This window comes from Phyllostomus hastatus, unplaced genomic scaffold, assembly GCF_019186645.2.
Source record: "Phyllostomus hastatus isolate PE091 unplaced genomic scaffold, TTU_PhHast_1.1 phas_contig_210, whole genome shotgun sequence".
Taxonomy (NCBI): domain Eukaryota; kingdom Metazoa; phylum Chordata; class Mammalia; order Chiroptera; family Phyllostomidae; genus Phyllostomus; species Phyllostomus hastatus.
In genome coordinates, this window is record NW_025333737.1 from 17,176,163 (window position 1) to 17,188,455 (window position 12,293).

At 37.0% G+C, this 12,293-nt stretch overlaps 1 protein-coding gene across 2 annotated transcripts in view; it reads left to right on the forward strand.

Moving 5' to 3' along the window:
- BRIP1 (BRCA1 interacting helicase 1) overlaps positions 1-12,293 on the forward strand; it is a 116,880-nt gene that overhangs the window by 3,169 nt on the left and 101,418 nt on the right. For both annotated transcript variants that reach the window (XM_045836825.1, XM_045836826.1), the window contains exons 3-6: positions 73-184; positions 1,640-1,813; positions 7,142-7,269; positions 9,094-9,210. In XM_045836825.1, the coding sequence (XP_045692781.1) occupies positions 73-184; positions 1,640-1,813; positions 7,142-7,269; positions 9,094-9,210 (531 nt within the window). The remainder of the gene's footprint in view (positions 1-72; positions 185-1,639; positions 1,814-7,141; positions 7,270-9,093; positions 9,211-12,293) is intronic.

The window sequence follows — 12,293 nt, forward strand, 5'->3', positions numbered from 1 at the left end:
TACTTCTGATGGAAAGAGACCCTAATGAAGTGACCTGTGTATTGGTTTTTTAAATTGTTTTCGTATCCACAGATTGTCAGAGGATTAAACAGTAAGCAACATTGTCTGTTGGAGAGCCCTACAGGAAGTGGGAAAAGCTTAGCCTTACTTTGTTCCGCTTTAGCATGGCAACAGTCTCTTAGCGGTGAGTAGTGGACGCTGCCTTCAGGTGTCCTACCAGGACATGAAGAGATAGAATAAAGTATTTTTCATTCAGAATGGTTCATCTATATTCTAGCTAACTTAAGTATTCTCTTTTAGGATACTCCTTTATAACGTTTATATATCTTCCAAAAGAGTTTCAGTATGGCAAAATATGTCCAGTGAATCCCAAAACAGTTTTGAACATAATATGGTCCTTTATTTGATAGTTCAGAGTATACCTAAGAATCTTGGAATGCTTATTTTTATCAAAATAATTATAATTTTTATGTAAAAGACATAAGAGAGGGGTTGTCATGATGCTATAACATACAGGAATACATATACATATAGTTCTGGTAAATCTTTTAATATACTTATCTATTACTTTCTCATTACATTAAAACATGGAATATATACTAAAGAAAACATTCTAGTTGATCTTCCTCCTTGTTTGGATGCCATATGAGCATTTGTATAATATTGTTTTTATGAATTCATATTATTTTCCATTACATTTGTTTTATTTGCTAACAGATGCCTAGTGATATTTATTTTTATGAAAGACTATCTAATATACATAATGAATCTAAAATACAATATTGAATACACTTCACTTACATAATTGGATTGCTTTGAACTTAAGAGTTACCAGAATTTAAAGTCAACCATTGTGTGCATGTGTATGTATGTGTATGTGTGCGTGTGTTTGTATATGTGTATGTGTGTATTTGTATGTATATATAATGTTTTTTAAAAGGAAATGTTTGTGTTACTGATAAGACTTAAATATTAAAAATAAAAAGCAAATATTTATAAGCTTTTGATTGTCCATTTTGATTCTCACTGATGTTAATCTTTGGGAAAAATGAGATTATCTGTTAATAACTTAAAATTTTAATGAGAGATTCTGGAAAATAGAATTAGTAGTATTTATGTAGTAGAGATAAGAAATAATGTCAGTACTCTTTAGAGAAAACAAAATACATTATTCGGCTTTTTAAAAATATCTGTTACATAGACATACAGTATAGACATTACAATTCTGTATTTAAGTATTAAAAATTACCTGATTTATTTAATTTGAATATTGACCTTGAAATGTATTTTGATACATGTATCAGAATCAATAACATTATGAAACATGTTTCTGTTTGACATAGAAGTATAATGTGGGAATGAATTCTTTACTTTTATTAGATTTGTATAAATTATGTATATAATAATTTCTCTACGTGTTTCAGTCATAATTTTCCTGCCCAGTTTGTTGCTGCACATAGGGTGACCAGCTTGTCTATATTTGCCAGGTACTTTCTTGGTTTTAGCACAGAAAATCTTGCATCCTGGGACACCTCCCAATCCTGGGCAAGTTGGTGTGGCTGCTTACCCTACCTGCACAGAAAGATTGATGGTTTTTAATTTAGAAATATTATAACTATAGGGTCTTTTACTTTTTTAGGAAAGCCAGTGGATGAAAGCTTAAGTAAAAAAGCTGAAGCACCACTGTCCTGTTGTTGTACATGCCATTCAAAGAGTTTTACAAATGATGACACGAACCCAGGAACTTCGCATCATTTCAATAGTCCCAGTACACCCCCTTCTGAAAGAAACGGCACTGCATCACCCTGGCGAGGTAGTTCACGTTTTGCATGGGTCTGTTGGTGTCCTAATAGAAGCCTTATTTATTGCTATTATGAGACCTTATTTAGATATATTATGTATTGGTTAGCATAATTTATTGTGAACTTCCACATATTTTCTATGGAATTATTGTTGCACAATTTAGAGTGGTTAGAAATCCTTGGACTATTTTATTCTTCTCTTCACTTTTAATTTATTCAGACATTTTGCTAGCTTAAATTATTTTTTGAAGAAACCAAGGCAGAAAAAATGATATTCAGAAATCAATGTTCTTTGTAGGTAGTATTGTTAATTATATAATAGAATTTTATAAAACATATTAATTTGTATTGTAAGACAAAATCTGATTATCCTCACTTATTCTTGATAAGTTTGCCTGAACTTCTGGGGCTAGTCTTCTACTGAAAAATACGATAATCATCTAAAGGGGTTTTCTTTGTAAGTTACCATCTTCTTTTACCTGCCTGCCTTGGGAAGTCTTTCTTTGTTGTTACTTTTTGACAATGTTAATATTATGTGTCTTGGAGAAGGTCTTTTTTTTTAATTAAAAAATTTTTTTTAACTTATTTTTAGAGAGAAGGGGAAGGAGGAAGAAAGAGAAGGAGAGAAACATCAGTGTGTGGTTGCCTCTGTATGCCCCCAACTGGGCACCCAGGCATGTGCCCTGACTGGGAATCGAACCAGCGATCTTTCAGTTCCCAGGTCGGCACTGAATCCACTGAACCACACCAGCCAGAGCATGGCCTTTTTGGATTGAGATAATTAGGTGTTCTGTTAGCTTCTTGGATTTGAGGACCCAGTTTTATTCATAGATTTGGGAGTTTCTCACTGTTTATTTATTTGACTAGGCTATCTGCCTCCTTCTCCATCTCTTCTCCTTAGGTATGTCCATTATTCTTATATTGCTTTTTTGTAATGAGTCAGGTAGTTTTTTTAAAGTATATTTGATTGATGATGCTATTACAGTTGTCCCAATTTTCCCCCTTCCCCCCATCTGCCTGGTATCCCCCTTTCCTCCAGCAATCACCCCCTCTCCTTAGTTCATGTCAGTGGGTCATGCATATAGGTTCTTTGGCTTCTCCATTTCCTATACTATTCTTAACCTCCCCCTGTCTGTTTTGTACCCACCAATTATGCTTCTTAATCCTTGTACCTTTTCCCCCCATTCCGCCATTCCCCCTTTCCCCTCCCAGCTGATAAACTTCCAAATGATCTCTATTTCTGATTCTAGTCCTGTTCTAGTTGTTTGCTTAGTTTATTTTTGTTTTTGTGTTTTAGATTCAGTTGTTGATAGTTGTGAGTTTGTTGTCATTTTAATGTTCATAGTTTTGATCTTCTTTTTCTTAAATCAGTCCCTTTATCATTTCATGTAATAATGGCTTGGTAATGATGAACTCCATTGCTTTACTTTGCCTCGGAAACACTTTATCTGCCCTTCCATTCTAAAGGGTAGCTTTGCTGGATGGAGTAATCTTGGATGTAGGTCATTGCTTTTTATCACTTTGAATACTTCTTGCTAGTAAGTATCCTAGCCTGCAAAGTTTCTTTTTGAGAAATCAGCTGACAGTCTTATGGGAACTCTTTTGTAGGTAACTCTCTGCTTTTCTCTTGCTGCTTTTAAGATTCTCTCTTTTAGCCCTGGCTGGTGTGGCTCAGTGGACTGAGTGCTGGCCTATAAACCAAAGGGTCGCTGGTTCAATTCCCATTTGGGGCACATGCCTGGGTTATGGGCCAGATGCCCAGTGGAGCAACCACATATTGATGTTTCGCTCCTTTTCTTTCTCCCTCCCTTCCCTCTAAAAGTAAATAAAAAGTAACATCTTAAAAGAAGATTCTTTATCTGTAACCTTTGGCATTTTAATTATGGTATCTCATGGTGTGGTCATCTTTATATCCATTTTCTTTGGGACTCTGTGAGCTTCCTGGACTTGTATATGTATTTTCTTTACCAAATTAGGGAAGTTTTCTTTCATTATTTTTTCAAATAAGTTTTCAATTTCTTGCTCTTACTCTTCTCCTTTGGGCATCCCTGTGATTCGGATCTTGGCACTTTTAGAGATGTTCCAGAGTCTTCTTATTCTCTCCTCATTTTTTTGAATTCTTGTTTCTTCATTCTATACTGGTTGACTGTTTATTTCTTCCTTATGTTCCAAATCGTTAATTTGAACTCTGACTTCCTTCCCTTCAGTGTTGGTTCACTGTGGATTTTTCTTTATCTCACTCAGTGTAGCCTTTATTTCTTCCCTTATATGTTTTCCATACTCAGTGAGTTCTCTGAGTCATTCTTATCACAGTGTTTTGAACTCTGCATCTGATAGGTTGGCTATCTCTGTTTCACTAAGTTCTTTTTCTAGAGGTTTGTTCTGTTTTTTTTATTTCTTTTTCTCCTCAATTTGGCAACCTTCCTGTGTTTTGTTTCTGTGTAGTAGGTAGAGCTGCTTTGACTCCTTGTCTCGGCGTACCTGTTACATTGTAGGAGGTGGAGCCTTAGGTATTTGCCAGGGCGGGGCTACCCACGTCACTGCTTTGTGGCTCTGTGTGTTAGGGAGGGGTCAGAGAGGGGACAGTGAGGCTGCCTGGCTGCTGGGGGCTTGCTTGGCACTTACCCCAATCCAATCACTTTACCCACTTCCTGTGTGTGACTGGCACCCTTCTAGCTGTTGCCCTGGTGGTGGTTCCCAGAGTGGGTGGGTTTGCATATGTTCTAGGATCGTGTCGGCCCTTTAGTTTTTAAAAGATTATTTATTTATTTATTTTTAGAGAGAGGGGAAGGGAGGGAAAAAGAGAGAGAGAAACATCAGTGTGTGGCTGCCTCCTGTATGCCCCCAGCCAAGGACCTGGCCCGCAACCCAGGCATGTGCCCTCACTGGGAATTGAACCAGCAACCCTTGGGTTTGCAGGCCGGTGCTCAGTCCACTGAGCCACGCAAGCCAGGGCCTTGCGTGCCTTTTAAATGGACTCTCCTGAGAGACTGGTCGTTTCTTCTGCTCTAACCTGGGGCTGGGATCTCCCGCTCCCAAGGTGCCCCTCCTGATTTTCGTCTACCACACGTGAATGTTGGACTGCCCGTTCCGCTGGCCGCCACTGCTGCTGACTCACCGCCACCACATCGCGCCCCTTCCGTCTCGGCTCCCTGTCTCTGCCCCTCCTGCATGTCTGGGTGAATATTTCTTCTTTAAACCTTTGGTTGTTGGAATTCCATACAGTTTGATTTTCTGACATTTCTTGTTTTTGAGGTTAGTTGTGATCCTTGTTGTGGTTATACAAGGAGATGACGTGTGTCTACCAATGCCTCCATCTTGACTGGAAGTGGAGTCAGATTGTTCTTATAGAGTTCTTTCAATTTTTTTCCCACTCTTGATTCTCTCTCTTTTTACATCTGGCTGATTTCTAGATTTCTATCTTCACTGTCTCTAATTCTTTACTTCATCTGGTCTGCTCTATTTCCTGAGTTTGCTAGTTCATTCTTCATCTCAATTATTGCGTTCTATTCCAGAATTTGATCCTTTTTTATCATTTAAATCTCTTTGGTGAAGTACTCCTTTTATTTGTTGATTTTATTTCTGAGGTTTTTTTTGTATCTCATTAGTTTTTTCAGAACTACAATCTTAAATTCTCTGTCATTTAAATGGTAGTCTCCCAGGTACTTAAGTTTATTTTCTGCAGATATTTAATTTTCTTTCTGAATTCCTTTGTTACCTTGGTTATTCATTGTGTTTGATGGATTCTTTCTCTGTCCTGGCATTTGTGGGAATGAAATATAGTGGTTTTCAAACTATGTTCCTACAAATCTTAGGAAAAAACATGACTTGTAGGGGGAAGAAGATAGTGGTGGATCAAAGAAGTTCTAGGTCTTTTTTTCATCCTATTCTGGAAATTAAAAGCAATTTAATAAGAATATTGTCCTCCAAAAAATCTTGAAAAACCAATGCTTTGTAGCATAGATTCACTTCTCTGTTTATATAGATAAACTTTGTTTGAAAACAGTATTAGACCTGCTTATAGGGCTTTCTCCCCTAATAGTCTGTAAGTCTTTTAAGGTTGCAAACTGTTCTTTTTCATTGTATTTCCATGGTGTCTGGAATTGTATGGACTCGATAAAATAAATGCTTGCTTGCGAAATGAATTTAAGGTAATATGTAGAGAAGAGCAAAGAGAAAGTAACATACTTTTAAGAACACATTTAGAGAAAGGGAGAAACTAATGTATAGGAATAGTTAAAAACAGTTTTACAGACATTAAAGAAAAAGGAAATATGTTTGTGTTCCAGAAGACAGGGTGTTATGTTTGGCTTTATGCCTAGAGGTTATGCTTTTGGATTTTGGAGTCAGACAACAGAAGTTAGTCATGTCCAGGCTCTGCCCCTTACTAGCTATATGGCGTCTTTAAAACCTAGTGTTCAGCCCTGGCTGGTGTGGCTCAGTGAATTGAGCACTGGCTTGGGAACCACAAGGTCGACAGTTTGATTCCCTGCCAGGGCACGTGTCGGGGTTGCAGGCCAGGTCCCCATTTGGGGGTGTACAAGAGATAAAACCTGGTGTTTTTATTTATAAAACGGAGATAATATTATTTGGTGATTAAGAGGCCACTGATGACCTTGAGAATGAGTTTTTAGGATTGGGGAGATTAAAAGGTAGATTATAAGTTTTACTATATTTTTAATCCTCTGAAGATTGAGAAGTTTAATAGGAAAAGGACATTGAGACACTAAAGAAAGTTTTTTTATAGAAATGAAACATTTTCTTTAATCTTACTGTTTTATATATGTCCTCATGTATATATGTTTATACAGTATATATGTGTTTATCCTCACCTGAGGACATGCTTATTGCTTTTACAGGGAGGGAAAGGGAGGGAGGAAGAGAAGGAGAGAAACATCCATGTGAGAGAGAAACATCAGTCGGTTGCCTCTCGGACGCACCCTGACTGGGAACAAACTTGTAGCATAGGTATCTGCCCTGACGGGGAATCGAACCTATGAACTTTCAGTTTACGGGATGACACTCCAACCAACTGAGCCACACTGACCAGGGCTTACAGTTGTATTTTAAAAAATCCCATTATTGGGAGTGGTCTACAAAAGTATAAACCTATTAAATCAATAGGACTTGCCTATTGAAAGCATGTTTCTTAAAATGTTTGCTGTATTTTTGTTGAAGTAAACAGAATGGTAAAGAAGTGCTTTTAAACTTGTTTAGCAATTCATGTTTTTGAATATGTTATTTTCAGAAATCAGCCTATACCTTGATTCCAGTTTTTTTCTAGAAAAATTGCCTAAGTTATTTGTACTATTTTTTATTATTATTATTTCTTCTGTAAGACTCTCCTGAAAAAACTACGCTGGCTGCAAAGTTATCTGCCAGGAAGCAAGCATCTGTATGCAGAGATGAAAATGATGATTTTCAAATAGAGAAGAAAAGAATTCGATCCTTAGAAACTACACAGCAGGTGAATAGTTTATTGACAGTGAAATAATCCGCCATTAGTTATAGCTGAACAAGGTCATCAAGTATAATCTAGTTTTCAGTGGCACTTGTATGTGCAAGAGATACAGATGTTGGTTGCCTCTCGCACGCCCCCGGCTGGGGACCTGGCCCGCAACCCAGGCATGTGCCCTGACTGGAAATCAAACTGGCAAACTTTCTGTTTGTAGGTTGGCACTCAGTCCACCGAGCTACACCAGCCAGGGTGGTGCTTTCTTCTATACAAGGAATTTGATAGTGAAATATTTACTTATGGCATTTATTAATACTGTAGCTACTTTGTACTTTTAAATTCCTCTCTTGTTTTTAACTAATAATGGCATATTTTTTTTGGCCAAGTACTTTTGATATTAATATTTATATCATGGATGTTTTTGGTATTGATAGTTTCAGTACATTTACAAGGTTTACTCTTATTTATTGGGTTTTTAATATTGATACATGATAAAATATGCTTATTTCTAAAAATTATTAAAAACCTAAATTATTAGATATTTTAAATGACATGTACTTTTCATAGATGAATATTCTGTTTTTTTAAAGTGAAATGTTCCCACCACACTTTCTTTTTTTTTTTTTTTTAAGATTTTATTTTTATTTATTTTTAGAGAGGGAAGGGAGGGAGAAAGAGAGAGAGAGAGAAAAACACCGATATGCGGTTGCTGGGGGTCATGGTCTGCAACCCAGGCATGTACCCTGACTGGGAATCAAACCTGTGACACTTTGGTTCTCAGTCCGCACTCAATCCACTGAGCTACGCCAGCCAGGGCGAATACTCTGTTTTTTAATAGAGTTGATGTCAGTGAGATAGGGAGGCTGGGACTTTAATAGACTTAGTTACAAATAAAAAAGATGATTATTAATTAACATGTCATTTATACATAATTGTATATTTTTAACTGAATATATTCAATGTGCTTGCATTCTTATGTAGTCTATTTATTCTATGTATAATCTTTAACTTCCATAATTAAACTGAGGTTTTAGAACTAGAATAAACTAATAATTTATTTTTGGAAAAGCACCAATTACAAATGAAGCATGACTCTTTAGAGATTTTTCCCAGAAAAATGTGTACGTAGAGTTGGATGTTGTGAGGAGGGGATGAACATACAACATTCACTCCCTGATTTCACTGGGTCTCATTCCTCTTTCGGTAGGAACGGGATCATCAGTAGAAATGCCACCTCCCCCTGCTTTATAGTTTAAGTAAACAGGGTTTTGGCAAGTAGGAAAAAGCACAGTTTGAAAATAGAACTTTGTGTTATTTATGAAAGAAATTTAGTCAAATACAACTTAGATTATCAACTATCTAGTAAGTAGTAGTAATAATAGTAATCAGATAATTTATTCTATCATGTAGGAAATTATGAGTATTTACATTTACATTTTTTATTCTGAGTCTTTTAATATAGAATGAGGTTTCCATTTTATTTGCATTTAGTTTTTAATTAGATACGTAATTTGGACTTTGCTATGATACATATTTGGTATTCATATGGTAGAACTATTTTATGGGAAGATAATTTTTCAGTACTGTAGTTTTGACATATCATTAATTAAAGCTAATTTGGTTAGGATTCCAGAGGTATTACTGTATTCTATTTTATTTAAGTTTTGTAATGAGGCGTCTATTTGTATTTTTAAAAATTATTTGATTGTTGCCAGTTAGAAATAGTAATTTTTTTAAATGCTGAAAACACAACTATAGCTATTTTGACCTTAGAGAACAACTAGGCTGTTCAAACTTTTAGTTTACTATAACTTTATTTTGGTTTTGTGTTTACAGATTAGAAAACGTCACTGTTTTGAAAAGGAAGTACACCATTTGGATACAAAAGTTGCCTCAGGAAAGACCACAGAACTCAGCTCTCCAAGAAAGATCAATTCCTTTTCTGCACAGAATGTATGTATTTATGTCATTGTTCAGTTTAAAGAAGGTGAATGTGGAATTTGCTAAATCTGTTTTTGAAGAAAGAGGAAGAATGCTGTAATGCAAAGAACAGTATGAAACAACTCAGAATTGTTAAGTGCTATCATGTCTCTGCTCTAAAATCCTAGAATGGGACTTGAGAGAGGTCTGAGCGTCCTCTGTCTCTTCAAACAGGGGTGTCCAACCTGCGGCCCGCGAGCTGCATGCGGCCCAGGATGACTATGAATGCAGCCTAACACAAAATCATAAATTTACTTAAAACATGAGGTTATTTTTTTTGCCATTACATGTTGCAATGTATTTGCTGCGTGGCCCAAGGCAACTCTTCTTCCATTCTAGCTCAGAGATGCCAAAAGGTTGGACACGCCTGTGTGAACCCCACGTCCCTGAAGTCCTGCCCGTGTCCTTAGAGCAGCACTTCTCATGAAGTAGCGGTGGGGCTGCATAATAGTGCTGTCTGTATTCATCCGTCTGCAATTCAGCGTCCGCTGGGTGCTCCTGGAGGGACAGGGAGGGCAGGGAGCGGCTGCCTCACTGCCCATCATCCCCGGGTCCAGGCTGCCTTTGAGGACGGCCTGCAGGGCGTGGCAGCGCAGTCGGAGTGCTCTGGGTTGGAGGGAAGAGCTCTGGAGATTCTTGAGATATTTTTCGGTGCTCTGTGAGGCCAAAAGTATTTTCATAGTTCTATTAAGATGCTATTTGCTTTTTTTTTTTTTTTTTTCACTGTCTTGACATTTGCACTCATGAGCAGAAGCAGTGTTGGGTAAAGCTGTTGGTGCTGCGGCACAATCAAGGTGGTGGTGGCATCAACCTGTGCCCACAGTAGTTTTCTCCGCCATCATTAGTACTCAGTTTAAAAAGGCCGGTTTTACTTAAGAATGTCCTCGACAAAGCAGTAAAAATTACTAGTTTTATCAAATCTCAGTGCTTGCGATGTTTAACATTCTGTGTGAATAAGTGAGTGATACTCATACAACACATTCGCACAGGACAAGGGTGGGCGTCTGTTGGGGCAGTTTGGATTATGCACTGAACCAGCCAGTTTTTCATGGAACATCATTTTTTACTTGAAAGAACGACTGTCAGAAAATGATGGTCATTATTTTTTTATAGCTACAGTGATTTTATTTTTTATTATTCTTTTTCTGTTCTTCATTTCTTCTCAGATTTTCTTTTTTAAAAGTAATTTATATTTTTCAGTTACAGTTGACATACAGTATCATATTAGTTTAAGGTGTACGACCTAGTGACTCGACATTTGTGTAACTTATGAAGTGATCACCCTGATAAATCTAGTATCCATCTGACACCACACAAAGGTGGGCAAAAGTAAGTTTACAGTTGTAATACAGATAAATAATATAAGAATAAATTATGCATTTTGTACACTCACAACTGTAAACCTACTTCCCTTTTGTATAATTACTGCAGTATTATTCATTATATTCCCTATGCTGTCCTTGACATCCCCATGGCTATTCTGTAACTACCAATTTGTGCTTCTTAACCCCTTTACCTTTTTTGCCATCTCCCTAACCCCCCTCCCATCTGGCGATTGTCAAAATCTTCTTTGGACCTGTGAGTCTGTTTCTGGTCTGTTTGTTCATTTATTCAATTTTTTAGATTCTGCATGTATGGTAAGTGAAATCATATGGTATTTTTCTTTCTCAGACTTATTTCACTCAGCACAATACCATCTAGTTCCATCTATCTTGTTGCAGGTGGCAAGATTTCATTGTTTTAAATGGCTGAGTCATATTCTGTTGTCTAGGTGCACCACTTCTTCTCTATCCATTTGTCTTATTCATGGACGCTTAGGTTGCTTCCATATTTTGGCTATCATAAACAATGCTGCAGTGAACCTAGGTGTGCATATGTCTTCGTCAATTAGTGTTATGTTTTTTATGTAAATACTTAAAAGTGGAATAGCTGGATTATATGGAAATTCTATTCTTAATTTTTTGAGGAATCTCCATACTGTTTCCTATAGTGGCTGTGTAGTAATTTACATTCCCACCAGCAGTGCACGAGGGCTCCCTTTTCTCTGTGTCCTCTCCAATACTTGTTGTTTCCTGTCTTTTTAATGATAGCCATTCCAACAGGTGCAGCTACAGATTTTATTTCAGTGACTATGGATTAGTTTTCATTTCCAAGTGTTATATATAGTGATCCTTAACCATCGTTCCGATTTTCAAGATTTCTGTTATCCATGGTCAATTGCATTACAAAAATGGAAAACTCCAGAAATAAATGGCTCGAGAGTTTTAAATTGTGTGCTCTGCTGTGTTCCACTTGGTACCAGCTGGGATGTGAATTTGCCCCTTGTGTCTTGTTTCCGTGCTGTGCACACCACCCACCTGTTAGTCACTCAGTGGATGTCCCGGTTGTCAGAGTAGTTAGTATTTGGAGAGGAAGAGAGGGAGAAAAAGTCCATGTTCACACAACTTTTATTACAGTATATTGTTTTAGTAGTTCTATTGTATTATTACTTATTAATCTCTTATTGCGTCTAATTTATAGATTAAACTTTATCAGAGGTAAGGTAAACTTTATCAGTGTGTATAGGAAAATAACATAATGTATACAGGGTTCTGTACTATCTGTAGTTTCAGATATCCAGTGGGGGTCTTGGAACCTATTTCCTGCAGATAAGGAGGACTACTGTAAAAGGAATTATGCCTGGTAATTTTTTTTAATAATCTTTTTACTTTTTTAAGATTTTATTTAATTATTTTATAGACAGGGGAATGGAGGGAGAAAGAGAGAAACATCAATGTGTGGTTGCCTCTCATGTGCCCCCTGCTGGGGGCCTGGCCCACAACCCAGGATTGTGCCCTGACTGAGAGTCAAACCAGTGACCCTTTGGTTCGTAGGCCGGCACTCAACCCACTGAGCCACACCAGCCAGGGTGGTAATTTTTTAGAAAAATTTATTTTTATCAAAGTTTTTAAAATTAAAGTATAGTTGGCATACATTATTGTTAGTTTCGGGTGTACAACATAGTACTTTGACATTTATATACCTTACGATGTGACCACCACGATAAGTCTACAACT